At 41.2% G+C, this 27,877-nt stretch overlaps 2 protein-coding genes, 1 non-coding gene and 1 pseudogene across 7 annotated transcripts in view; 3 read left to right on the top strand and 1 right to left on the bottom strand.

The window, feature by feature from the left end:
• Positions 1–4,923, bottom strand: part of LOC132975406 (SH3 and PX domain-containing protein 2A-like) — a 56,385-nt gene extending 51,462 nt beyond the window's left edge. For both annotated transcript variants that reach the window (XM_061039924.1, XM_061039925.1), the window contains exon 1: positions 4,602–4,923. In XM_061039924.1, coding sequence (XP_060895907.1) covers positions 4,602–4,673 — 72 coding nt within the window. In that variant the 5' untranslated portion in view covers positions 4,674–4,923. The remainder of the gene's footprint in view (positions 1–4,601) is intronic.
• LOC132976053 (N-acetyllactosaminide beta-1,3-N-acetylglucosaminyltransferase 3-like) lies at positions 1,580–2,156 on the top strand (annotated as a pseudogene).
• Positions 2,135–2,216, top strand: trnas-aga (transfer RNA serine (anticodon AGA)). Its single transcript has one exon. It is a non-coding gene; the product is annotated as a tRNA-Ser (tRNA).
• A 2,106-nt stretch (positions 4,924–7,029) lies between the features above and the next one.
• On the top strand, positions 7,030–27,633 carry slka (STE20-like kinase a). 4 transcript variants are annotated; one of them, XM_061039919.1, is made up of 20 exons: positions 7,030–7,628; positions 10,884–11,048; positions 13,191–13,239; positions 13,813–13,962; positions 14,843–14,915; positions 15,256–15,450; positions 15,673–15,754; positions 15,849–15,980; positions 16,075–17,292; positions 17,390–17,520; positions 17,891–18,014; positions 18,371–18,550; positions 20,423–20,515; positions 22,428–22,499; positions 23,651–23,780; positions 24,434–24,558; positions 24,655–24,849; positions 25,106–25,231; positions 25,616–25,729; positions 25,855–27,633. In XM_061039919.1, exons 1-20 carry the CDS (start codon positions 7,479–7,481, stop codon positions 25,999–26,001), a joined length of 3,651 nt encoding a protein of 1,216 aa, XP_060895902.1. In that variant the 5' UTR covers positions 7,030–7,478; the 3' UTR covers positions 26,002–27,633. The 4 variants fall into 4 exon arrangements, with proteins under 4 accessions (XP_060895902.1, XP_060895905.1, XP_060895903.1 ...); XM_061039922.1 differs by lacking the exon at positions 20,423–20,515 and having other exon boundaries at positions 7,031–7,628; XM_061039920.1 differs by lacking the exon at positions 22,428–22,499 and having other exon boundaries at positions 7,031–7,628.
• The last annotated feature ends 244 nt before the right edge of the window (positions 27,634–27,877 follow it).

The following is a 27,877-nucleotide window of genomic DNA, read 5'->3' as shown; positions in this document are numbered from 1 at the left end:
CAGAGTTAGCTTAGAGCTAGTTCACATCCACAGTCCCCCTTTTCTTTTGTAATATAAAGACATTGTTTACCCCCATTGTCTTAGTGCCCAGTTATGCTGTTAGTCCTCTAGCTTGTGTATGTATATATGTGGATTGGACACTTTTAGAAGTAACGTTCGGGGCTTTAGAAAGGGAGTTAAGCAAGAGTTGAGATTCATTTTGAGGTTTGTACGTAACAGGTTATTCATCTGCAAACTAAAAAGGCATCTTAAAGAACCTTTTTAGTTTGGTGATGAGTAAGAATGTCTTTGTGTTTCTTTGACATTTGGGCATTCTCAAACCTGAAAACTAAAAGCGATGACAACTATTATTTATTTTACAATGTAAAAGAGTAACATACATTTGTGTGAAATATTTCAGTATCCTTAATTCAATTCAAAAAACACCTTCAAACACCTGCCACATGATAAGATGAATACCTTGAATGGTTCACAAATAATCTTTTGAAAAACTGCACAAAAAATAAAAAGGAATGGGAGTTCGATCCATCTAGTCTCTTCCCACTTATGATAGAGTGTTTGTTATCTTTCACTAACTAAGTTAACCCTTGTACTAATGAGATACAGCCCAGTAAGTCCCTGTAAGGACTAAGTATAGACTCCATTTGCTGTGGAGATGCCAGTTTACATTGTGAGCACTACTGAGGTGTGTTGAGAAAGGCAAAGAACCCTCAACTGCTTGGGACACCAGCCCCTGTGCCGCCTCCTCGAGCTGATTAACAGAGAGAAAAATTTAATTTCCACTCAGTAGTATACAAGGTCCAAAATAAACACAAGGATTTGTCTGCTCTGAGGTTGTCATGTTGAATTTGCACATACAGCACCAATTAAAATCATGATAGGACACTTACTTTATAGTTTATAAAAAAGGGCTTTTGGAAAAAACAAGTGTTTGTAGACCTGTTCTGTTGGGATTTTATCAATGAAAAAGTTAGATTTTTGCTCATTTATGTTGGCCATGTATCATTTTTTTTCTGATTGGGTCTTTTGGGGCTCCAAGGATTAAAAAAAAGGGTTGGGAAACACTGCCTCAGGGGACAGTATTTGGTTTGACTTTCAATATATTTAGGGGCAATAACCAAACAAAAGAACAAAAACGCTTCTAAAATCAAACATTTTTTGGTGACAAAAGTATTGCAATGATAATGTGTCTTTGGGCCTCTGCCTTGTCAAACCCAGACTAAAAACTTAAGTATTAACGTCCAGGCAGTCCAGTGAAACATTCTAGTTACATAATGTTTTTTGTAGTTTCAGATCAGACATTGTCAAGCGTCATCCTTAAGAGTCAATGTTGTGGATAAAATCATCACACAGTAGATAAGGTGTGTCAGTAGAGCAACTTATGTCAGATCGGGATATGTTGATGAGAAAAAACTGTTTAATTTTTTTATTTTATTTTCTCTGCAGGTTTTCAAGGAGGGGAAAAATCATCAGAGCAGGAACTTCTTTGCTTTTGTTTCTTCTTGTGGGAGTTTATTTTCATCATTGGATTGATATCCAAAAACACATCAATAACAATGTCATTCAAAGAAACGCACCCATGAAAAACAGCTCTGACTACTCCCAGCAAAGATGCCAGAGAAATGGGTCTTTTCCAAAGATGATTCAAGACTTTCTCTACTATCGTCATTGTCACCATTCCTCCATGCTACTCGATGTTCCCGACAAATGTGGAGGACCTGAAGACATCTTCCTTCTGCTGGTCATTAAAAGCATAGAGAGATGCTTCGCAAATGGGCTAATGAAAGGCTTTATAAGGGTAAGTGGATTCGAAGGATCTTTATCTTAGGAACGAAGAAGGGTTTTTCTGAGAGGCACAGAGTTAACAAACTTCTTGAAATAGAACAAATGGAATACAACGACAGATACTCTTCCTCCAGTGGCTGGAAAGAAGCTGTGGGGAGGCTTGCTTCCTGTTTAACGACGATGATGGCGTCTTTGCCAACACAGAAAACATGGTCAAGTATGTCGAAGGTCTTGAGGATAATGATGGACGCAAGCACCTGTTTACTGGCCATCTTTTCACAAATGGAAAGCCAGAAAGATGGAAAGGCAGCAAGTATTTTATCTCTCAGACTCATATCTGGTATATATGGTTGTTGTGGCCGAGTGGTTAAGGCGATGGACTAGAAATCCATTGGGGTTTCCCCGCGCAGGTTCGAATCCTGCCAACAACGAAGGACAGTTTTATCGCTGTTGGACTACAGACTACAGACACATCAGAGTAGTGAGTTATGCAGGTCCCTGCAGCAGCAGAAGAAACTGAAGACGTGTTGAAGAGAGAGCAATTTTCAGGGCAGCTGTGGCTCAATTGGTAGAGTCATCACCTCTCAACCAGAAGGTTGAGGGTTCCAACCCCAGCTGAGCAGCATGGGCAAGACACTTAACCCCACATTGCTATGAATGGATTACTGTCATACTTACTCTCTTATGTCCGTCGCTTTGGAAGCGTCTGCTAAGTGTATTGTATATCCCCCTTACTGTGGAGGTGCAGGCTTCCTTCTGTCTGTCTACACAGCTTTGGTCATTTACAAGATGTCTTGTAATGAGTCCATTACTATTATTCCTATTGATGATGCTTACATGGGGATGTGTCTGGCCAAAGCAAATCTGGCACCTGGTTCTCATGTGGGTGTAAAGACACAGGGATGGTACCATCCCTCCAAAACAGGATATTGATATGACCCTTGCTACTTTAAAGATCTGCTGCTGGTGCACAGATTCTCTCCTGGTTCATTATGGTTCAGAAAATACATGAAACCAACCTGAAATGCAGCGCCGAATAGAAACCACTTGAAGGAAAACTTTTCAGGCGGTAAAAGAGCTTTTTAGACAATTTGCTCATCACACCCTGCAGTATCTCAGTGGGTGCCCAACCCGATGATATTTTACTTCTTTATTTCTAATTGGAGTGTGGGAGACTATAATATATTTACATAACTGCTCCCAGCTAGTTGGTTGACCTGCAATGCTTTCTGACAATGAAAGTCCATCGCACACATTTTTAACAAGGCTTTATGTCCAACTATTGATAGAACATATACTCTGAAGAGTTTTTAACAGGTAGTGAAACGGACTGAAATTAAAACGTGTGCTTCTATAAACTACAAAAGCAAACAAGATCATTGGGCAGATTATTGACTGTATAAATTATGGAGTTTTAATGTCTGCCGGTGCTTCCACTGGTTCGAGCCTCTGTTAACATTTGTACCTCATTAGACGGTTTAAATGAAACAGCAGAATATTTGTCATTAAACAATACTTAACACACATACAAAGAATCTGCTTTGAACTTCTAATGCTGCAGAAGTATTGTTTCCTTTTAGAGTGGTTTGTTTTCCTTTAAAAATGTGTTTCTCTGGGGTCATTGACAATTTTGAGAAGGGCTATATACTTTTTAATTTTTATTAAAATCATTATTAAATGAGACTGCCCTGTTATTCCCAAATGGGAAAAAAATTTATTTGACATTTCTTGGTTTTGTTTGAACTACTGCAGCTAAACTAAGAAACTTTCATTTGGAATAAGATACACTCTCTTTCCTGTACGTTGATGGAAAACTTGTTAACATACAACTTGTAAAATAAGGCCTTGTTCTTCAATGATTTAAAGCTGTAACATGTGTCACACTGACCAACAGCCAAACAACATGCTACACCACCAAGAGCAACCAACTTCGAACAATAACTTCAATCAGCCTTCCTGCTCAAGGCATTTTTCTTGTCAACCTCATCTTGTTGAACAAGCAACAAACAGCCACAGAGGGAATGTGTAAGGCTACTGTCAGCCAACAGGCTACGTTAGCAAAGTTAGCTGGTCAACTGAATGACATTAAACATCCTGTTAAAGTACCTGCTAACATCACTACAGTGCATTTCCATGCTAGTGTAGTAGCCCCTACTCTTAAGCTTTACTGTACAGCCCGGGTTTGTTCACTTTTTTGTCTGGTTTCTCAGTCAGGGATCAGCTGTGTGTTCTCAATCAAACAAAAACAATAACTCAAGTTTCCCTCTGCCAAAGGGAACTTTTTCTGATATTTCTCTTAACATTAGACTAAATGTAACTAAGATATCATTAAATATTATAAGCATTATATAGTTTTTAGTTTTGAATGCATCAAGGATGGCTGTTATTAGTATTTCTATGCTGTTTGCTTCATTTAAAAAAAAAAAAATGTTCTCAAAATAATATTGAAAATGTAACCAGTTGGTGGTTCTAGATGAAAAATGATAAGGTTAAGTCAGGTCCCCCCTTCAAATGACCTCCATCCATCTACCGACCATTTAAAGCCAAAAGTGTTAACATCGTGGTGGAACAAGAGGAAAATTCATTGTAAAGCAAATTGATAGGATTCTTGGACACAGGTTTGTGAGATATTCAAGTTTGGACCAAAGTGCCGTGTGCAAACTTGAAGTGACTTGAAGTGACCAACAGCCACAGAGCTGCTTGGCATGGCTGAACATTTCAGATGATAACAAATATGGAGCCAACGTTGGTGACGTTAAAAGCTCCGTCAACAACATAACAGATATAAACACAAGAACACCGAGAAGATAACTTACATAATGTTTGGAGGGATTTCTTCTCTTCTGCACGTCCACAACATTAACGTCAAGCACCGTGCGGAGCTTCATCTTCAAAGACCAGGAATCTTTGTTTACAGAAAATACTCGGAAATGCTATAAAACAAGATGTTTACCCATGGAACCAAAACAATGTGTGGGGAGAAAAAAAATCATGCATTAATTGTCTTGAGAGGAGGAAGAAAAGTGTGTAGAAAAATCTCGCAGCAAGCACTCAGGCTTTGGGTGCATCCATGAGATGATGTTGTCAGGCGGTCCCGAGCTTCTGAAGTCCTTGTGAAACATTACAACGCAGTAAAAGTAGCGTTTTATCCGTCTTCTCCTCCCTCAACAGGGGCTGGACCCTCTAGTACGGCATGGACAGAAGGGGGGGATGTAAATTTAAGGGGCGGTCCCATTTCAGCAGACTGGAGTGGACTCACTCAGAAGTCTGAAAGTCAGAATGTTTCTTATTTCTTGTGTGCAACATAGAAGCAAACTTCAATTCATTCAATTGTTTGTGGGGGGAAACCCGTCTAACCATTGTAATTAAATGCACATTGCCTTGACAATAGAGTGGATGGAAAATGAAATAGGCTGACCTATGCCTTTACTCCTATTTCCCGTTATAAATAATGCAAAACCAAGTCTAACCTAACAAAAACCTCGATGAATGTATCTTTAAAAGTCAATAGGCCTGTTCGCGATAGCAGAAAAAAAAACCTATTCGTTGTCATTTAAGAAGCAAGGATGTTTTATGGTCAGCACCAACCTTGTTCTTTATGTTTATCAAGTTGAAATAGCCCTCTGGATGCATGATGTGTAGGCCGATGTCTAACTTCCAGAAAACTGCATAAATGCGTAAAGAAGCAAATTCACATTCTCTATTTGTGTAGGCCTATCTGAAAATTGCGTAAAATGTTTGCACTGTCCACCCGGCCCTTATTTTAGAAGTTAGGATTTCCGACTGACCTTAAACTCAGCAAATGGCAAATGACTCTGCTCCCACCTAGTGGAGGAGGCATGAAGCGAGAGAACAACAACGACAAGAAAGTTATCCACAAGAGGGCGCTACACAGCATAGTAATAAATTAATGAGGACAAGTGCTAAATATAATGTTTGCATTTATTATTATTATTATTATTATGGAGGGAAGCCAATACTGAAAGAGGATGCATATTAAGACGACTATAGCCCACATTTATGATATAGGCATTCATAAAAATGTAGGATTATACAGTGCTCATTGTATAACTATGAGCAACAATAGCTATAGTTTAAAGTAGACTATTTCTGATTCAGATAAGGCTATGTATTTTTATGTATTTTCTATGTATTTTTATGTAATAGTCTAGTAGCCATGGTTTAAATGTCTTTACTGGACCAGCCACAGTACTAAAGTGCCTCTTACTAACAGGCTACAACTAAACTGTAAAACAATTCAACAGGGAACAACACCGAAAGGGGAATTCTACACAATTACCGGTAGTAGACCTACTCTACCTTTTCTCTTGATAGACTACAATGTTGCTGCAGCCCTGTGATGTAAAATGAAGGCTACTTGCACATTTTTACAAGATATCCTTTAATGTAACAGATTATTTATGTAGGCCAATATGGCGACTTACAGACAAACTATTTTGTGAATTATTAAATAGGTAGCCTAAATTTAGCCTGACTGACCTAAGGCATTTTCTGGTAAACCAGTCGACTTCTCAACAGTCCCAGACTGTGGCTGTTTTCATAACACTTATTTAGCTGAACTAATCAATTGCCCCTCATCATGTGACTCCCTGTAACATATTGTGGGCCTGAGGGGAGTTAAACTGTAGAAGTACTTCTACTATTTTTTTTCTTCATCATGACGACAGGAACAGAAGAAGCATGCGTAGAAGAGCCAAGGAGCTGAGCCGCTGAGCACGTCCTGTCGAGGAGATTCAGGAAACAGATACAGCGAACCACCCGCATCAAGTTAACTAGCGCGGGAACAACTGATACCGGAAATAGCTACATTTTGTCTTAACTGAAAACGCACAGAAGGGGATGAATTATAAAATGTTTTTTTTTTTTTTTTTTTTTTTGTTTTTTTTTACAATATAGATATAATGCAGACAATTTTGCTTTCCATGGAAAATGTTAGCAACGTTTTGAGTTGCGTAAAAATACATAGGCTAAAGCATTTACTCAGATTTCAATGCCAGCTTTCTCTTTCTCAGTGCTCTCACAAAAAAATAACATAACAATCAAATACATATATATATATATATTAGCCTTTCCATGCAGTATAATGTTGTTTCTGTTCATATTTACTTGTTTTAACGGGAAAAAAAACAAAAAAAAACACCGTAACGTCGCTCGTTGGTATCTGCTTTTATTTTGAAGGTTTATAACGGAAACACAAACACCACGTCAGACAACTTGACGCTAGTCCGCTAACTTCTGTCTTGTGTGGTCATCCAACCGAAGCATGGGATCTTTTTGACTCTCCATTTTAACTCGCTGTCGTTAAATGATGAAAATGTCGTATCCAGTGTGATGGTATTTGTTGTCAGCGTCTGTTTTTATTTAAATAGATAAAACGGAAACAGCAGCGGCTCCGGCAACACGGCGAACTCCTCGCTTGCATCGCGTCCTGTGAACACCGCTAGCTGTGACATGACTATGAAAAACTACCGTCGAGGGAAGTTATAATTGACATTATCATAGCTGAATGGCTACAACAGCAGCTTGTCTGCCCCGATTTAACGCCTACATGCTGTTATTTCGATAGCCATTTGAGCTCAGCGTCAGGGGGTTGGTGGGGGGGCGGGGGGGGGGCACCGTTATAATATAACAAGGAGACCGCATCAACACAGCTTCTGTTCCCGTCCGAGAAGATGTCTTTCTTCAATTTTCGGAAGATATTCAAACTGGGCCCTGACAAGAAGAAGAAGCAGTATGAACATGTACACAGAGACGTGAACCCGGAGGAAATCTGGGACATCATTGGGGAACTTGGAGACGGGGCGTTTGGGAAAGTATTCAAGGTAATGTATTTTCACACCCTCCTTAAGGGTTTTGTAACCTATATCTTAAAAGACACTCGCCTCCATTGTGTCATCCTGCATGCAGGACATAGGATGTGAAATGACAGCAGTGATAGCAGAGGCCCTTAATTGTCTCTTTTTTTTTCGTGCTGTAAACCAATAACACTGTATCCTACAACATACTTGTCTTGCCTTGATATGTAAAGAAACGTGACCTAAGGCTGTGTGTTTAATAACAGCTTAACTCACCTGTTAAGCGCGTCTAGGGCAATTCCCCCATTTGGACACAGAAGTAGGTTCTGGTGTTACATTGTAAGGATATACATGTGAGTTTGCTGTGTCATTGAACTGTCAAACTCTTGAAGTTAAGGGTCTCTTCCACAGAGTAAACATGGGCCTCTCAGATGCCAAACTTGATGGTCTCAAGAGGAAACACAGACACACTAAAATCAAATGAGCAGATGCCCCTTAAGGTTAAATTAGTCACTCCCAATCTGTATGTAAATTCATGCAAATGTTTTTTTTCCCCCCTTGTTTGTCCCTTTAGGGTTACTGGTTTTTGTTCTTTCATTTTTTTTTTCTTCTCTTGTTTTGCATATGCACATGAAACTGGACACACAAAACTGCAACGACGACATAGTTTAATGCAAATGTATTGAAATAACCCCTGAAACCGTGCGTTTTGGATGTTACATGGAAATTGTGATGGCCTGAGAGGGGAGCGTTTCCTCCTTTTGTGACCCTGTTTCTAAAGCTGTTGTTTGCTGTGTTAGATTACATTTATATAGCAAAGAATCCATGGTTTCATGCCCACCACCTGCAATCTCTGCTACCTGAACCATTACTCCAGTGTGTGTGTGTGTGTGTGTGTGTGTGTGTGTGTGTGTGTGTGTGTGTGTGTGTGTGTGTGTGTGTGTGTGTGTGTGTGTGTGTGTGTGTGTGTGTGCGTGTTGTGATTAGGTGAGGAACTAAAAAAAATAAGCTCTGTCATGCTTCCTATTCATGTTTTTCCAGTGGAGGTTAATGGTATATTCTGTTCATTCATTTTTAACTAGTTCAACCATTAAGGTTTGTAAAGCAAATGAAATACAGACTGGTATGCAAAAGGAAAGCAGTTCAACAATAAGCTCCATCTCTCCACCAGTTCATGACTTTTTAAGAGCAGCTTTTCTCTCTTTCTCTCTGTGTGACTTACGTTTTTCCTCTTCCTGGAACTGCTGTGATCAAATAATAATGCCGCTAATGGCGCAGAAATCTGAATTTGCCACGTTCCATGTCTCGTTAGCTGAATAACTGACTGTGATGAAAGCCGGGTGACTTTTATGGCTTTTCAGACTAAAAACTAAGCCTAATATGCGGCTGGATGAGCCTGCCTCCATCAGGTCACATTACTGTCAACACAGTACATATTACATCAGCTTTTTCACAGGCGCTTGATGAAGGCTGCCTCATTTGGGTGGGGTGAGAGTAGACTGCCATCGAAGTGTGATTCAGCTGTTAAAGTCACACTCACAGAAACATCAACAGGCGGTTTTGCTGCTCTTTATTAGTTTAAGAGGTGTGTCACTTTGTTTGGACCTAACAATCACTGCATACATAATTCTAGTCGCGCACCCTGTCAGTTCACTAAGTTAGATTGGCAGATGTGTCGTTTAAATTCATTTCAGAGACAAAAAGTCAGTCCTTAACAAACCAGTGTGCCCAAGCACTACAGAGTCGTGTGAGATTTATCTGTATTACAATCTGCTGACATTCAGAAATTATTCACCCGTCTCTAAAGATCAATCTTACAGTATGTAGGCTCATAAGATTTGTCAATATGACATCCACAGCTCTCATTTAATCCCTCAAAACAAGCCAGAATTGTAAAATGTCATGTACGAAATGACTGAAGGCCACAGACTCCACTTGAATAGAAGACAAATAATTGCTGCTCTCTCTTTCCATCATGAAGCAGATACTGAGTCTGTATATCTATCAGGGATTTGTAGACAGTCGTCAGACAGTACAAAGGGAAAGACAGAGGCAGTGTGTCAGGTCCGCACTGTGTAAATATAGGGTGTGACACACTCTTCAGCGGTTGGTCCTCTTAACACTCCCTCCCTGTTCTTTTTCCTTAACTCCCTGAGATTGTGTCTGTATCCATAAACATGAAGTCCAGAGCCGGCCTTTAAATAACTTTTTGGCTTCTTGGTTTGCCCTAATGTTTGGTCATTTTTTTTATTAGTCTTGGCATACCAGCAGCCAAACCTGGAGTGAAGGTTTTGGGGCATGTGTAAAGATTGTATATTGTGTATGAGAAATTGAATCGGGCCTCTTGGTTCCAAATTCATGCCAATGCAGAAGTGCTTTAAACCTGCATTCTTTTGTACAGCTAGCAGCAAGCAATGAGCAAAGCATGATGTTTATTTAGATACCATTGAGAGTAAGATTGACCATAAAGCTTAGGGGCGTGGCTACTTGTGATTGACAAGTAGCAACTTCATCGACCTGTCAGCCAGGATAGAGATGAAGAAACACACATTGACTCTCTCATCCAAATATTTTAACTTCTGTCTAAAAAAACGTAGTTAGGGCGAAAATGCCAAAGTCAAGGCTTTATAACATATTCTACAAGCTATTTTCTGACGACAGGCTGGCTATGTTCACTTCTTATATACAATCACTGGTCACTATGTAGGAGAGAAGTAGTCATTATACTCATCATAAACCTTTTAAATCATCATTTCATTTGGTAAAACCTTTATATCACATCCACTGGAACACATTCAAGTGTATTTAGTGTATCAACGTGAAATGAAAGAATGAGGATAGGGGAGACAAGGAAGAGGAGGTGGTGAGCTAGTTTTTCAAGATCAGATGAAGATGATGGGAAATATTGGAAACATTTTTGACTTAATATGGTTGCTGTAGGGCGGCTTAGTAATTTTCCTTTCCAATAGAAAACAGTGTTATCATTAGAAAGGTCTTTATGAAATATGTTTATAAAGATTGCTTTAATAGCCATAAAGTGCTCCGGGCCTTTCTGCTTTAGATTCAAACAGCTTTTGTCTTTGAAATTGTTAATGTTGATGGATGATCTTCCCAAAGAGCTGTTCCGCAGAAAGCTTATTGTTCTCTAGTCCAGCCAGCAGCAATATCCAAAATGTATTGAACAGCATGCTCAATTGATACATTGTTCTCTTTCTTTATTTGTATTTTGTGTATTGTGAGAATTTGGTCAGTTCAAGTGTTGACGTCAGTGTTGCATTTCAGGCTCAGAACAAGCAGAATGGGACCCTCGCTGCTGCCAAGGTTATTGACACAAAGACTGAGGATGAATTGGAGGACTACATGGTGGAGATTGACATTCTGGCCTCCTGCGACCACCCTCACATCGTCAAACTGCTGGATGCCTTTTATTTTGAAGGCAAACTTTGGGTAAGTCAGCTAGGTTTGTTTGCTTTTGATTTGAAGCCAAGGAGACACAGAGGCGGTGAACCAGTCATGCACGGAGACGCACAAATTCATTTCAAGCCACTGTTTGTTTCGCTGTGTCTCAAAGGATTCTTATATCATATTATGAAAGGATAAAATCAGGGCATTTATTCCCTGGTTATAACACAAGAAGAGTATAACTCATTGTCAGAAGCCCCTTTCACACAGCCTGTTCAAGGTGGGACTAAAGCACCTTGCTGTCCTGTGGGGAAGGTACGGAGGTTGAACCTTGGGTGGAAGCTCTTCAGTGCGGGTACTAACAGAGGAGTAACATAGGCGAAACAGAGTCAGCGAAAACTAGAGCACACGAGACCAAACAGCGCTGTTTGTGTATGTGAAGCTTGCATTGTTTGTTTACATATCAGTCCTCCTTTGATGGGTTGACACTGTAAAATCACACTCTAGGGCAGCAAGTGTGGGAGTCATAACGGCCAAGCTTCATAACAATGTTGTTGCAGAACATGTTCAGCTGCAGGATTGCCTTACCTTTCAGCAGCCACAGGTCATCTAGAAACGATGACTACGTTGACCTTACTCTTCCACTCCAAAGAATCATCACAAGTGTTTTTAATTAGTGACAGAATATTAAAATCCTCTCAGCCCATTCTTTAAAGACCTTTGTGCCTGCCTCTTTCCAGAGAAATGAGTCACAGTGCACTCTTCATACATGGTCAGTAGGTCCCGTTCTGTGTGCTGTAAGAGGCCCCCCACAGCTATTAAGTCCAGGCAGGCGGTGTCATGTGACTGTCCCTTGTGGACTGGCCACATCTATGGGATGATAATGGAGTGGTATTGGTGGCTGGAGAAAGTGCTTGTGAATAATTCAGAGCTGCATACAGGTTGCCCCCCCCCCCCCCACCCCCCACCCCCCTTACATCAAAGCAGCATGACGGACATGCAACTTCCTCTGCTTTGCATGTGTATGCTGTTAAGTTAATGTTTAACAAAAATGTTCCTTTTTCTTATAAATCAAAGAAGGGGTTATGCTAAAAAGATTGATGATGCTCATTTTAACCTGAGATTACTCGTTTAATTGTGTGTACTTTACACCTGTCAGAATCATGAGCATGTTCCTAAGAGGCGAGATTCCCACGGCACTGTTAATTATTATGAAAAACAGGAACTACCGCTTGGTTTCTCGTCTTTGTTTGAATAGAGGGTGGTGCTCGGTTGTAGCTTTGATTGATTTTTGTCTATCATGTGATACTGTGAGGTAACAGCTTACTGGAAGAGCCATTATAGATGAAGTGGTGGTCAGGTGCATTACATCAGCTATTGAGACTGAGGTCTGATCAGTTTTTATATCTCATTACCGGTAACTGTATTTATGTTATAGTGCTAAGTTTATTTAATGCACTGCAGCTTGGGCTTCACAATGATGTGCTCTGTGAACCCCTGAATCCATAGTTCTCTTTTTTAAGTTAAACTTTAGCCTGTCAGAAGCATTGCTTCATCTCACACAAATCTAAACGTGTACTGTGGATTTAATTCATTACACCAGTATTTTGACTTTTACACTGTGATTGACAAGTAAAAGTAAATTTAAGCTCTTAAGGTTAATAAGTTAATAAGTGACACTTTCTGTGAAGTACATTAAGAGTCTTGATCTTAACAAGTGTTAGCTCAAGGCTTACAAGTATTCTATAATGCTCGCCCAAATGAGGAAGTCGTTTTTTCACCAGAATATATGATGAAATATTCCGGATGTGTGTCACATGTGGACATATGCACAACACACTAGAAGTCTAAAAAAAAAAAATCTCCAACATGACCAATAATTGCAACCTCTTTTACAGGTGCAGGAGGAATCTTTAGATTCATTGACATGTAAAGATATGACCTTAAAAGAAGCTTAGTGTAGCTGATTCATGTCTGATCGATAGGTTTCTTTGACTGTCTCCATGGTGTGATCAATAACATAGAGGTTCTGCTGTCTCTCCTATAAAAGGTCAGGCTGTTCACCTACCATGAATAACACAAGTTCCTCCTTGAAGCAAATAGTATGCAATGTATGGAGCTGTTAAGGAGTTAAACTAGTGCCACACTTAACTTATAGTTCACCTTTTTTTTTTGTCACTCTTACAGATCCTCATAGAGTTCTGTGCAGGCGGTGCAGTGGATGCCATCATGCTGGGTAAGTCCCTCTTTCACTGAAGGAAACCTAAAAAAAGAGTCCTGAAGCTTTTTCTTTGCTCCATGCTCCAGTGCCAGCTCTTTTTATTCCATCCAGAAGCCTCTCTGTGGGATTTTTTTCCCTCTCGCCAGTTAAAGAGGCCACTCCAACTGTGTAATTATTGAAGCTCAGTTTTCAAGGAGTGGTTTGTCCACTTTTTGCTGTTTCTCTCTCTTGTTTTGAAGCATGTAAAAACACCTCAACACTTTTTCTTGTGTGCGAATCACACTGACAAAGACAACACCAATCTCTTCCCTTTACTGTTGGATGTTGATCAATTTGGCTCTGTGGTCTGACTCAACTAGAACATTTTCCCCCCAATGTTTGCCCAGTCATACATGCTGGCTAGTTTCAAGGTGGAGTTTGGTTCTCTAGTTGCTAATGGTTACCAACAGGCCATCATATTTGGTGTTATTATATCCACATGGACCAGTCTGTGTGTGTCAAAGTGCTTCACTAAAACTAAAACAACAACATGTTACCTGGAGAATAAAAAGATTTCTTATGAATTCTATCTCTGTATGTTATCCACAGAACTGGAGAGACCCCTGACAGAGCCTCAGATCCGTGTGGTTTGTAGGCAGACCTTGGAGGCTTTGTGTTACCTCCACGAGAACAAGGTCATCCACCGAGACTTGAAGGCCGGAAACATTCTCCTCTCCTTGGATGGAGAAGTGAAACTAGGTGAAGAAAAAATCTGTCATCATTTTCTGCTGCATTTTCTGTTGTAATATTTCACTCAATGAGAAGGATTATTCAGCTTCAGCTGGCCAGGAAGACTTGACAAAACAACGGCTGATTCATAGCTGTGTCTCTCTCAGATGGTTGTCCTTGGTGGCCACTCTATACCTCCCTGCAGGGCCAACACTAATAGGCCTAAAAAGCTAATTAGCGCAGTCAATTGTGAATCCTTTAGCCATCAGTGATTTGCCAGCCAGCTGCGCTATGTGACTTGAGGGAGTACAGCAGATTTTACATGTGATAGCACTCACTCTTTCATCTGGCATCATGTAAAAACTGTAGAAACTGTAAACTGTCGATCTGCGTGAGTTTGTACACCACTTGTGTACTGGAGTGGCTGATATGTAGAATTGGTTACGTAATTTTCCAGCAAAGAAGAAGTGACTGTTTTGCTGCTGTAGTACCCATAGCTGCTGGCTCCCCGATGATTCACATTCTGTAGGCAGAGGGTCATGACAAAGCCTGGCATACAATAATCATCAAGCTGTCACCAGGGACTTAATGATAGATCTCTCTTTCCCTCTTATGTGCACATACTATAAGGGATGCGAGAAGAGCAGCAGATTGCACAGGTAACAGAACCGATAAAAGTGACCCTACAGAGATTTGTAAAAGGAAGATGGAGACTGTCCCTGAATACTTTACGGGTTCACATTTAAAGCAGGTTAACTCATCAGAGAATCTTGCAACTGTAGTCGTAACGTAAAGTATGGTATTGTATAGCTTCTGTCCAAGTCGAATCACTGTCTTACATAGAGGGTCTCATTTAACAGTTCAGCTTCCTTCACTGATGAAAATAATCATCATTCCTTTCTTCTTTCAGCTGACTTTGGGGTGTCTGCTAAAAATACCAAGACGTTACAGAGAAGGGACTCTTTCATCGGCACTCCGTATTGGTGAGTCACGCATCCTGCATACAAGAGGGCATTCACCCCGTTCCATCTTGATAATTGTCCTAGCGTGTCCCACAACTAAGGGTGATGATTCTTCCATACTGCAACTCAAGAGCTGGCATGAAATGTGGGATAACGAAGAAAAAAAAACGACTGCACTCTAGCGTATAAGACTGAAAAGCTTCCTAACTTCCAAATCCCAGATTTAAAAGCTTACAGATACTAATATGTTTCCCTTTTCTCATGAAGAGTAAATAGAACTTACATTAAGGAATCAGAAAGATCAAACAACACGAATGAGCTGAATGCTAATTGCAAACCCACCGACTTCTAATTTTTTCAGGATGGCCCCAGAGGTGGTGATGTGCGAAACCTCCAAGGACCGTCCGTACGACTACAAGGCCGACATCTGGTCCCTCGGGGTAACCCTGATAGAGCTGGCACAGGTTGAGCCGCCCAACCACGAGATGAACCCCATGAGGGTGTTGCTGAAAATAGCCAAGTCCGAGCCGCCCACACTCATGCATCCCTCCCGCTGGTGAGACGTTCGCTCTGGTGGTGTGACAAGAAAGGGTGGTGCTGGAGTGTTTACAGATTGTTGATAAGGATATGTTGACTGTTGATGTTTGACGGGTTGGTGAATTGTTGATGCTTAACTGAATGGTCACAGGGGAATGAATGGTATTAATTGTATTCCATTAAAGACACAGGCGCATTAACAGAGTATTGACTGGTTTTGTTTCATGTGTTTTCTTGAAAGGTCCCCGGAATTCAGCGACTTTCTGCGGAAATCACTTGATAAGAATGTGGACCATAGGTGGAGCCCTGTGCAGCTTTTGCAGGTGAGCTGCCCTACTCACATGTACGACCTGCTGGTATCTCAAAGTAAACGTACAAGTACATTTTCATGTCTCGTATCTCTCTCTGTGTATGCAGCATCCTTTTGTCACCAGTGTAACAGACTGCAAACCTCTCAGAGAGCTCATCGCCGAGGCCAAAGCTGAAGTCACAGAGGAGCTCGAGGATAGCAAAGAGGAGGAGGAGGAGGAAGAGGCTGAAACACCTCTGGTATGTAGCTGTGTTGCAGTATGTATATTAAAGAGCATGGGCAACATTCTGTGCCTTTTTCTTTCACTCATTGTTGTCATATTGTTTGGCTCAGGCGGCTCCAGGGCACAAGAGAGCGCCCTCAGATGCCAGCGTGGCCAGCTCAGAGGATGACAAAGTCCCACCGACTCCCTCCACGCTGGAATCTGTTACAGAAAAGACAGAGACCGTGCCTGCTGAGGACCAGACCAGTGATAAGCTCTCTGATGAAATACTTGGAACAAGTGAGGTGGATAAGCCTAAAGAGGGGAAACTCAATGAGGTGTCTAATGCTGATAATGCAGACCTGGTATCTGGGCCAGCAGAGCCTATAATGGACTTGATCCCACAAGCTCCCACCGAGCCTAAACCAGAAGACGGTAAAATTCCTGCTGAGCCTGCGGCACCACTGCCAGAGGAGAATGGCAAAACAACCCAGGAACTTATCCCAGATGGTCAAGAAACAGAGGAAGAACAGAAGGAGATACCAGAAAATGAACCTTCCCAAATAATAGAGGAAAAAGGAGAGGAGAAGGGGAGGGAAGACAGAGAAGAGAAAGAAAAAGCAGAAGGTACAGAAGATTTCAAAGAATCTCAAGAGCAGCCTGAAGATAAACAAGAGGAACCAGAATCCATATCAGGAGAAGTTGAACCGCCAGAAGAAGAAAGCAGAGAACCAGAGAAGGAGATCCCTCCGAAACAAGTGGCAGAAGACAGAATAGACGACACAGCTAATGGCCCAGATGTAAATACAGACACAGAGAATATAGGACCAAATGTAATAGACATAAACATTAATGGAGAAACAGACACAAAGTCAAGCGTGGATGACACCCCTGCTGAAGTTCTGTTAGAGAAGGAGGCCACAGAGAGTCAGCCAGAGGAAAAACCTGAGGATGAAAAGCAGCCTGACCAAGACAATCACCCCTGTGAGGAGAATAAACCAGAGGAACAGACACCAACGGAATTGACAAATGGAGTCAGCGACGTTGCCAAAGACACCTCAGAGGATTCAGAACAAGTGGTCCCATGTAAAGACGTCAACATGAAGGAAGGCGAGGCGAAAGCTACTCCTGCCGATGAGAATACTTCCCAAGATGCCGTCTCTGTCCAGGAGAGCGAAACGGACTCAGAGTGCAAGATGGAGCCCGGAAGCCCAGCTGTGGTTAAGTCGGATGTAGAGAAGGACTCGGACTCTGGGAGCAGCTCCGCAGCTGACAGCAGCAGCCTCGACCTCAATCTGTCCATCTCTAGCTTCCTGTCCAAGAGCAAGGAAGGCTCCGTGTCTATGCAGGTAACATAACATGTGCCTCCCCTCCAACCTCAGTTGTCAACTTATCAACATTACTTCCTAAGTTTGTGCTCCAAAATATTCCTGTTTCCCCTCGTAGGAGTCAAAACGTCAGAAAAAGACGCTGAAGAAGACACGTAAGTTCATGGTGGATGGTGTGGAGGTCAGTGTGACGACATCAAAGATAGTGACGGATAACGACACCAAGAGTGAAGAGATGAGGTTCCTAAGGTACATCTGCCTCTAATCTGCTTATTATACTGTCTGTCCTAAATATGTCACATGGCCTATTTAACATGCCGGCCTCAAATAGTTCTCATTCACTTCACAAGGTCCACAGCTTTTTTGCAAATGCAAGATGGGTTATCTCACGTGATGCATGCTGCTTTATGTTACTGTCATCTCCCATGTTGCCTTTTAAAGACACAGAACGTCCTGCTCGGAATGTTTGGATAAGTCATTATTGTCTTCTTGGGTTCATGACCCTGTGGTAGTTATGCACAGAGTTAACATGCATCCATTAGATATCGTAATTACTCTTGTATTGCATAGTTCAAATGTGGCAACACCCTGACTGTGTGTTGGTGTGTGGTTTCCTCAGGCGGCAGGAGTTGAGAGAGCTGCGCCTCCTGCAGAAGGAGGAGCAGAGGGCCCAGCAGCAGCTGAGCAACAAGCTGCAGCAGCAGAGAGAGCAGATCTACCGGCGCTTCGAACAGGAAACAACTGTGAGTCAGTTTGTTCTTAACCGCAGTGGTGTGATGTTTTTTTTTTGTTTTTGGGGGCCAACTCGTAGGAAACCAAACATTTCAACTCAAAGCTTATCTCTATCTGACGTAGAGGCTCACATGAAGCACGAAGTGAGACACCTGTGTGTCTCTATCACATTATCATGAGTGTGTTTAACTGTCCTACATTCAGTTTATAATGACACAACCTATTTTTTCTCTCTCCTAAACAATGAAGAACGAAATCAACTTTTTGCACGTTAATCTGGATTAACCTAAATGTACCGAATCACACATAAACACTGGTCCGAATCTTGTAAGGCTGATGGCATTATCTGTTCATTCTATCTGTGCAGGCTAAGAAGCGTCAATATGACCAAGAGGTGGAGAACCTTGAGAAGAAGCAGAAGCAGACCATCGAGCGGCTGGAGCAGGATCACACCAGCCGGCTCAGAGACGAGGCCAAACGCATCAAAGCGGATCAAGACAAGGAGCTCTCCAAATTCCAAAACATGCTGAAGAACCGGAAGAAAGAGGTACAAGCTTGCATGACTGTTTCTGCAGGGTAGTGCTTATAGTGGGCTGATTCGCTCTGAGTTTGGGGTCGTACCTCCTTGCATGTCATAGATACGAGCTGTTTAATGGTGCACGTGTTCAACAACTTAACTGGTGGCATACTTGGCTGTCATGTATTCATAATAATCCTGTGGGAGGGGGTGTTCTTTACTGCTCTGCTTGGTGCTGTATGTGTGCAAATGATAGCCACACACACACTGTTCAATCTCTCATAGATGCTGCTATGTTGTTGTATCCATTATTCATCTGCCCTGAGGCTTCTGGATGCCCCCTTAGCAACACTTTGCTACAGAGTCTATTTGTTGTTTTAAGAGAACTCTTTAATAAAGGTTCAGTCTCAGGATAAATATAATACCTTATCATGATGGTGTGCTGGCTTTCTTATGAATATGTTTGGTCTTTCTCTGCTTAACAGCTTTAAATGCATTCCTGCGGGAGTTTGTTGTGCTTTCAGTCTTTCTGTTTCGCTTCATGCTACTTTTTATGGCAGTAGGGCCGGTTGGCATCCACTGAGCGTTCATGTGTTCTGGTGCTGGTTGTGCTGCTTGTAATTTGCTCTCTGGGCCACTTAAAGTCATTATTTATTGTGCTGGTTGGCTAAGAAGCATTTTGTGTTTCAACTTTTTCGTGATTTCTTTGTTAAGAAAATACAAGCTTTCTTGTGATATCAATGTTTATACTATTTCTAATTTGTAATGTAATATTCCTTGTTCATAATGTTCTGTCATTGTGTATTTAATTAACCATGTTTCTTGTGTGAGTGTGTGCGGTGGCTTTGGTCATGGGATGGCTGACATTTGAAGATTTTCTGAGTGGTGTCTGGCTAATTTGGGGAAATGTTGATGATGCCTGAATACAGAGTAACTGACATGGAATCCCATTTAACATGTTTATTAAATGATTTCAAGGATTCACTCGCCGTACGCCTTGAATGCCTCTAGTTTTTCTATATAATGAAAAACTGCCCCAGGCTGCTTTCCAATTAACAGTACACAGTCGCTAAGGAGTCAACCCATAAACAAATACACAAACGAGAATAGATAGAACAGGAAACAGTGTGTTTCTGTCTAATCGTCCTGCAGACTGTTGGAAAGTTGTTGTCATGATGATCAGAGCACTTTCTGAAACCAGCAAACGTGTGCATTGATGTCACAGCATCATTAAAGTTATGAGTTTTATGTCCGAAACCTAAAACTGTGCTGCAGCCTGTCGTGGTTAGGTCACTCTTAAAGGAAAGTAGGGGCCATCTGGAGCTTTTCTCAGGTACAGTTGCATTTCCAAGGTAAAGGATCATTTGGATGAATTCTCAGGACAAGTCAGGATATTTTTTTGAGAACCAGAACCATTTAAAGATACAAGAAAGACAACATTTTGTCTTTGCATTGGTTGGTAAAAGAATTCATCGGTAGCTAGGTCATTCCAACTCAGTTACTCTTTTTTTTCGTAGCTATAGGATAATAATCATCTTGTTGGCTGTGGGACTTCATTCAATGCAAAGTAACACAGCAGGAGCTGATTCTGGGACTAACATCTTCTCCCATGTACAAGTGTACATGAACATCTTTCTTCTGACAAAATCATGACTTGACTCTGACCTGTGCAGTTACAGTTGTGATGTGTTCTCAAAAATTACTAATCCAAAAACCTCCCTGATTAGTTCAAGCGAATATATGGTGGTGGGAATTATGCATGCTGACTTCAGATCAGTTGTTGGTTTGATGCTGGGTCTCTCCTCTCAAAGTGGGCTGTGCATGTCTTCTGCTGATGTTGGCCAGCTTTGTTAGATTTTCAGAAAATGAAAGCATCAACCAGTTTCTGCACGCACACTGTAGGCCCAACTGGAGGTTGCACAGTCCCCCAGACACATGAGAAAAGAGCTCATGAAACGCATAAAGGAGGACCTAATGCTCCTTAAGACTTCAGAGGTAAACATCACCTGCCATCTCTCACTCTGTCAAAGAGTAACATTACTCTGTCTCACTCCTTTCTTTTCACTCTCGCCCTGTAAGCCCATACTTTTTTTTATGGGTATTCACATGCACACAAAATGTTTCTGAGTAGGTCATCTCTCCAAATTTGCTGTGTAGTTCAACATTATGTTCAGAAAGATTCATAATTATTTGCTGTAGGCACATCAGCTTAAATAAAGAGCACATACATTTCAAAGTTAAATTACATTAATTCTCGTCTCAACTGTATTGAATGTTGGTATTTGGCATTTTTTTCTAAATCTTCTATGATAGTAAAATTAGTTATTTGAGAGAATACTCATCATAACTCTTAAAAATGAAAATAAGTGTGACTTGCATCTTGTAAAAAGCATTCGTAAAGTTCACATAATCCAGTGGTTCCCCAACTTTTTGCAGGCCCCCCTCCCTTGGCAGATTAATATATTTTCAAGCCCCCCGCCCGCCCCTCACCAGAGACATCATAACACCAACATGTATCAACATACACCAATCACATTGTCAGTTACTCTCTTCGCCTGCAAATTTCTATATTCTCAGAATTCATCTCCAACATGGCTGCAAAAAGTACAGAATAGCAGTTTAGTGTGTGAAAAGAAAAACAAACTGAAACAACTGACAAGTCGTTTTTAAAGAGGAAGCCATTTAAAGTGATACTATAACATACTTCCCAGTTTCATGACACTTCCCCATCCCACGCTCCACTCACTGACCTCATGGAAGACTGCGTGAGCTACATGCAATTCTTGCCCTTTGCTCCTGATTTCACAAATACAAAATAACAGTAATGTCATCTGTCATTTATGACGCAACTATAAGGTACTTTAATACTTACAGTGCATTACCTGTGAGTTTTTTCTCATTAAAGGTGACATATTATTTTTTTTAACTTTTCAAAAAGTTTAATTCAGTCTCAGAGCTCCCCAAAACATGTCTGTGAAGTGTGTTGTTCTAAATCCTCTCTGATCCTGTATTTGATCATGTCTATAAACCCCTCTATTTCAGCCTTGCTCAGAACAGGCTGTTTCTGTGTCTGTACCTTTAAATAAAGTGAGCAGTGTCTGACCACGCCCTTCTGGAAGGACTTGGGTGGCTTGGGCACTTGCACCATGTCCAGTTGTTTATGGTGAGAAAGCAGAATCAGGGGGCAGAACAAACACCTAGCTGAGGGAGTGTCACCCACCTGGGGGAGGGGTTACTGCCCTTTGTGATGTCACAAAGGGAAAATCTCCAAACGGCCTGTTTGAGCACACATTTTTTGAAAAGTGGAGCAGACAAAAAACAGGGAGGATAGACTTTCCTCATAATTGGGGGGTTTGTAGACCGACTAGGGACACATATTAGTTTACGAAAAACATAGTTGTGTTTATTTTGCATAATATGTGACCTTTAAGGTAACTTTTTTTTTTCCAGAGATGGAACCTGTTCTGAAACCTTTTCCAGACTTTGTTTTCTTGTGCATCTTTTATGAATTAGAAATGAGTCTTGGGCCACGAGTCCTTCCTGTCTTTGAAAGGTAACTCATATTATTAACACTCGTAGAGCCAGTAGCATGAAAAGTAACAAACCTTCTCTTCTGCAAGAAGGATTGAACTGAAGTGCTGAAGTTATGAGCCGCTTTCAAGCATGAGAAGATGATTTTAATAACGAATTAACTGACTTCCTCCTAACATATATCCAGAGCTGTGCTGTGCCGCCTTAAACTCACCGATTATTCCCAAAGCAGAAAAGGTCATCCCTTGCATAACTTGGAGAGAATCAGTGTGTGTGATGGTGTGTGTGTGTGTGTGTGTGTGTGTGTAAAAGAGATCCTCAGCCTTGTGTGTGATGTCTGTCCCTGATCAGGGCAAGTGTGTGCTCTCCTCCACAGGCAGTGGCCCAGGTTATGATACAGTCTTTTCAGTTGTCCTCATGTGCCCTCTTCAACGCTCAGATGCAGGATGTAAGTCCCCCCCTCCCTCCCCCGCACTGTTTCTCTCCGTCTCTGGCCCATACTTAGATGTGAAGCAATATAAAGCGACAGGCTAGCTTGTGAAGGTTCAGTTTCTCACACACATGTAAGCATGGGCTGCCTTGTTTTTTTTTTGGAGTGTTGTCATCACTGTGTTTGTGCAGTGGTTCTCCTTTCCTTCTCCTGCACAGTATTTCCCTTCATCCATCCACAAACGTTCCACATCTTATCTGTGTATTTTTACATGGCGTTTAACGCACTTTGTTCAGGACTGTATTTATTGAGTCTGTGAGTAAACATGTAAGAGTCTTCTCCAGAGGTGTTGTCGTTGCCTGTCTGGATGCATGTTTGTCTCTGTCAGTCCGAGCTCCAAATTTAGAACGACTGCCTTACAGCATGAATGTCAAATTCACGTGTTTGGTGCAAAACTTGCAAACAATATCACATTTTAACCAGAGGCTTCATCAGCCTGATCACAATGTTAGAATGGTTTTCTACTTATAAAGTGAACATGATCAATTGAACCAAATCGAGATAAAATAATTGCAGCGCCTAACCAATAATTAGCCACCTGCTAACTATTAGGCATTTAGAACAGATAGACCTTTACATAGTTTTGATATGAAGATCGGATTTAAATAAATAGACGATTGTGTCTCATTGCTTAGTGAGTCATGCATCATGTAGGCCATGCAGGCTCAAGACAATGTGAACATTGATGTCAATGTTGTCTCACGTAAAGTTGTGAATCTGAATCTTTACTGAACTGTTTACATCTCTCTCTCTCTCTCTCTCTTCACCTCCATTGTGGATCGTTGCCATCCATGACTTCTGAGTGTCTCTCCCTCTGACTCCAGTTGATGATGTGACAGCTTAATGGCTCTGTGTTGTACTGAACTTGAAGTGCTTGATGAGATAATATATAAATTCAGGCAGATTTTATACTTTTTTCTTTGTTGCTGTTATTGTGCTGTCTATTTCTCTCTCTCTCTCTCTCTCTCTCTCTCTCTCTCTCTCTCTCTCTCTCTCTCTCTCTCTCTCTCTCTCTCTCTCTCTCTCTCTCTCCTCTCAGCTGTCCCTCTTGTCTGCATAACCCCCATGACTTCCTCTGCTCACTGCTCCTCCTCTCTCTGGTACCTCAGGAGCAGGAGTTCCTCCAGAAGCAGCAGCAGGAGCTGGACGGAGCTCTGAAGAAAATCATCCAGCAGCACAAACTGGAGATCGCCACTATAGAGAGAGACTGCCTCAACCATAAGCAGCAGCTGATGAGAGGTGAGAGATGGAGGAAGAGCTACAGGGCAGATGAGCTCATCTTCTCATTACTGCTCCCCACCTTCAGAGGCATCCTGTGAAATTCATTCTCTGTACTGGTGTCTATATTCATCTGTGTAATGTCCAATCTAAATAAAGGTAAAGCCCTAATAATAATAATACATCTTAATAAAAACAACAGGTGAGCTGATTTGTTCTGTCAGTTCACATGCTGGTAAGAAATGGGGTGACACTTCTGGTCATTATTTCCAGACAACAGCAGCTAACTTAATTTATCAATCCAAGCATTGAATGTGTAACCTTAAAATTTGACACAAAAACAACAACATTGACTTAAATCATGTTTCCTGTATCAGTTCAGAGCCGATTCGATTTTTTTAAATATGCTTTTTCTTCGCTTGAGTTGAACTTGAGGCTGGTAAAGAGAGTGTATGTCAGTATTAACACAGAGATATTTCCGTGTGTGACATGCTGACACGGGAATACAGTTGTGCTGTTTGACGAGACGTGTTAAGGCTTGTCCTGCTTTCTTTGTTTCCATCACTCTACTCATCACAGCCTGACATGCATCTACATGTTTGACCACTCACACTAAAGTGACGTTACTTGATTATTTACGTATGTGTGATGTTGTGCACGTGTGTTTTTTTTAGCTCGAGAGGCAGCCATGTGGGAGTTGGAGGAGCGCCACCTGCAGGAGAAGCACCAGCTGCTGAAGCAGCAGCTCAAAGACCAGTACTTCCTGCAGAGACACCAGCTGCTCAAGAGACACGAGAAAGTAAGAGCCGAGGAGAGACATGGACTCAGAGGAATGTGGGGTCTTCTCTGAATCGCGCTGCTGGACTGAAAAACTGTGTGTGTTTGTTTTTTAAAGGAGATGGAGCAGATGCAGCGCTACAACCAGCGGCTGATCGAGGAAATGAAAAACAAACAGACTCAAGAGAGAGTCCGTCTGCCCAAGATTCAACGCAGCGAGGCCAAGACCCGCATGGCCATGTTCAAGAAGAGCCTTCGCATCACGGCCACAGCATCCGTCACCCCAGAGATGGAGAGAGAGAAGATCAAGCAGGTACAGAACCTGCAGAGTCCTGCTGCTGCGGCTGACCATTTTCTGCTCTTCACTTTTATGACGAAGTGGCTAAAAAAAACTCAGAGGTCTTTATTTAGCAACATTATGTCACTCTGACATGAGGACACACTTCACATCTGCCCAATAAAAACAGAACTCTTAATGGTCCCAGCATGTTTGGATCTCAGACCAGCAACGTTGGTGTTTTGATCATGGGTTTGAATTCCTGTTAAAGTCTTTGTATTTCTTTCTCCAGTTCGCTGTTCAGGAGGAGAAGAGGCAGAAGAATGAGAGGCTCCATCAACACCAGAAACACGAGAACCAGATGAGGGATCTGCAGCTGCAGTGTGACTCAAACATCAGGGAGCTGCAGCAGCTACAGGTGAGGACACAACATCCATACATAACCTTCTACTTAAGTTGTTTACAAACGACAAGCTCAGTAAGTTTATATTATTATTATTATTTATCAGCGCATTTCTCTTATTTTCCCTCGACTCATACACATTAATCCGCTGTTGAAGGGGATCGATAAGGTTTAAGTAATTTTCTGATAGCAGGAGTTTTTGATATTTATCTTAAATCAGTGAAGTGTGAAGGTGAGGGGAAATAAATGGAATAAGATAAGAACAAAAAAGTCTAGTTGAATTGAAATGGATAAAAGCAAAATACAGTGCAGATAAAGGAAGTTGATTATATAAGAGAGCAGGTTGTGTTATTATTTAGTCCTGAAGGCTCTGACTGTGTAAACAAACTTTCCTCACAGAATGAGAAGTGCCACCTTCTCATCGAGCATGAGACTCAGAAGCTGAAGGAGCTGGATGAGGAGCACAGCCAGGAGATAAAGGAGTGGAGAGAGAAGCTGAGACCCAGAAAGAAGGTACGTGTAACATCCATGTATTCTCTGACAGACCGTCCCTCTCCTGTGTTCTCTCTACGGTCATACTGTGTTCAGCATGAAGAGCCTGCACAGTTTCAATGTTTTGTGTCTGCTGCCCCCTGCAGGCCTTGGAGGAGGAGTTCACACGGAAGCTTCAGGAGCAGGAGGTCTTCTTCAAGATGAGCGGCGAGTCCGAATGCCTTAACCCCACCACCCAGAGTCGAGTGTCCAAATTTTACCCAATCCCAAACCTGCACAACTCTGGTTTATAGCCTCATGTCAGAAAACAGACTCGTATCAAACTAAGACAGACTGTTCCAGGTGAAGCGGCGTCATTCCTCCGACCGTTACTGATTTCCATGAAAATACCTTCACTGCTTTGACTCCACCGTTAGTGAGCATGACGTGCCTACACACTGTTCAACACTCTGTCGAATTTTTTTCTCAGCTTGTTGGGAAATGTCGGGTGGATAATATGCACTTTTTCCAGCATGTTCAGAAGTCTGCAGTCGGTAGCGAAGGCCGATCATGCTTAACAGAGAAGTGTTAGCACAGCCGGCTACAGTATGAATGATCTCAGTGCCTCATATGTTCCTTATGGTTCAGGAGTTAGGCCCTCCCCTGTGTTTTCTTCGGTTTGCAGTAAATACAAAGCCCCCCTGAATGTCGTGCACTTAAATAGCTAGTTATCAAAAAAAAAAAAATTGAGCGATTATTAGTATTATTTCACAAAAGCTGGTCATTAAAAATCGTCTTTCACTGCATTTAAGGTGATGCTGCCTCACGGGAGAAGTGCTGATGAGTCACTGCTCTCAAAAGAAAAAGTGAAGTCGTCTAATGCTGTGCTAAAAAAAAAAAAAGCTTTGTTATGATAAAAAGTGAGGGAAAAGGAAATGCATTATTAATTAAAAGGAATGTAATGTGTTGTAAACGATGCAGCGCTGAGAAAAGTTACAAGTTTGCACCTACATATCATGTTTAGTCTGAAACCAGGAGGATTTTTCAGTCTTGAGCGATGATTTAACTCAACGTTTTTGTTAAATTAGCCATACTACCAAACACACCTGTGTGTGTAAAAGACAGAGCAGAGCTGTTACTTTTTGACAATAAAGAAATACTGTTTTTTTTAATACAAATGATCAAAATTAAATCACCTCACCTTCTTGGAGCTAGCTTGGATGCTTTGTTGTGAAATGCTGAAGGAATGTAAAGCTGTTGATTTGCACTGTTTTGCCACATGAGCTAAATGGGAGAAGAAGAGTATGAAGAAGAAGTTTTTTTTTCTTTACAGTGAGTCCAGTTTGTCTCACACAGGCCTCTTCAAACTCCAAACTGACTGAGTTGTTTTCAACATTGTTTTATTTGTTTTAATCATTTTAAGATATACCCCTCTAGCATTTTATGAACACGTCTTATTTCCCGAACGTATTGCAGATTAATCGACGCTGTAATCGCTGTTATTTTTTGTGACACCATTGCTGTATGAAAGGTGAAATGCTGTATCCTTTTTCATTTCAACACGTGAGGAGACGTGTCGCCGTTTTTCAGAAGAAAAAGTATTGACGGTTCTCAAAAAGAGACGCAAACAAACCTGACTGGTTTGTTTTTGCCACTTCATATCATCAGTGCATGTTATCGATTCTTTGCTCACATGAACATTGACATAAATGCTGGATTTGTATTGCCGTTATCGGAGACTGTGTCTTGTGAATGACACCACACGCCCTCTAGATTTCAATGGTTTTTTTATTTTCAGTTGCAGCCTTTGGATGTGTCTAAGTTCTACCACCATGGATATTCTCAGTATATGCATTTTTTTGATGTCAGATCCAATGTATTTAAAGTGTCTTTATAAATGGACAATTCTTCTGTTGTTGTAAATAAAATAATGACTGTTTATTTGACATTGAAAACACCATGAGTGAATTCATTCTAGAGATCAATTGAGTCACACAAATATCAAGACTCACAAGTCCAAAAATAGATTTATTTGTGTGTCTTTCAAATATATTGATCAAATGTCAAACGGTTGAATCATGTAAAAACAAAATCTGGGAACATTTTTTATAATTTAATCTTCTCAACATTTAAAGGCATAAAGAAAATATATCCATTTCAGTGCGCTCTTATACAAAAATATACAATCCA

This window comes from Labrus mixtus, chromosome 6 (assembly GCF_963584025.1).
Source record: "Labrus mixtus chromosome 6, fLabMix1.1, whole genome shotgun sequence".
Taxonomy (NCBI): Eukaryota; Metazoa; Chordata; class Actinopteri; order Labriformes; family Labridae; genus Labrus; species Labrus mixtus.
This window is presented reverse-complemented; position numbering and strand designations above follow the sequence as displayed.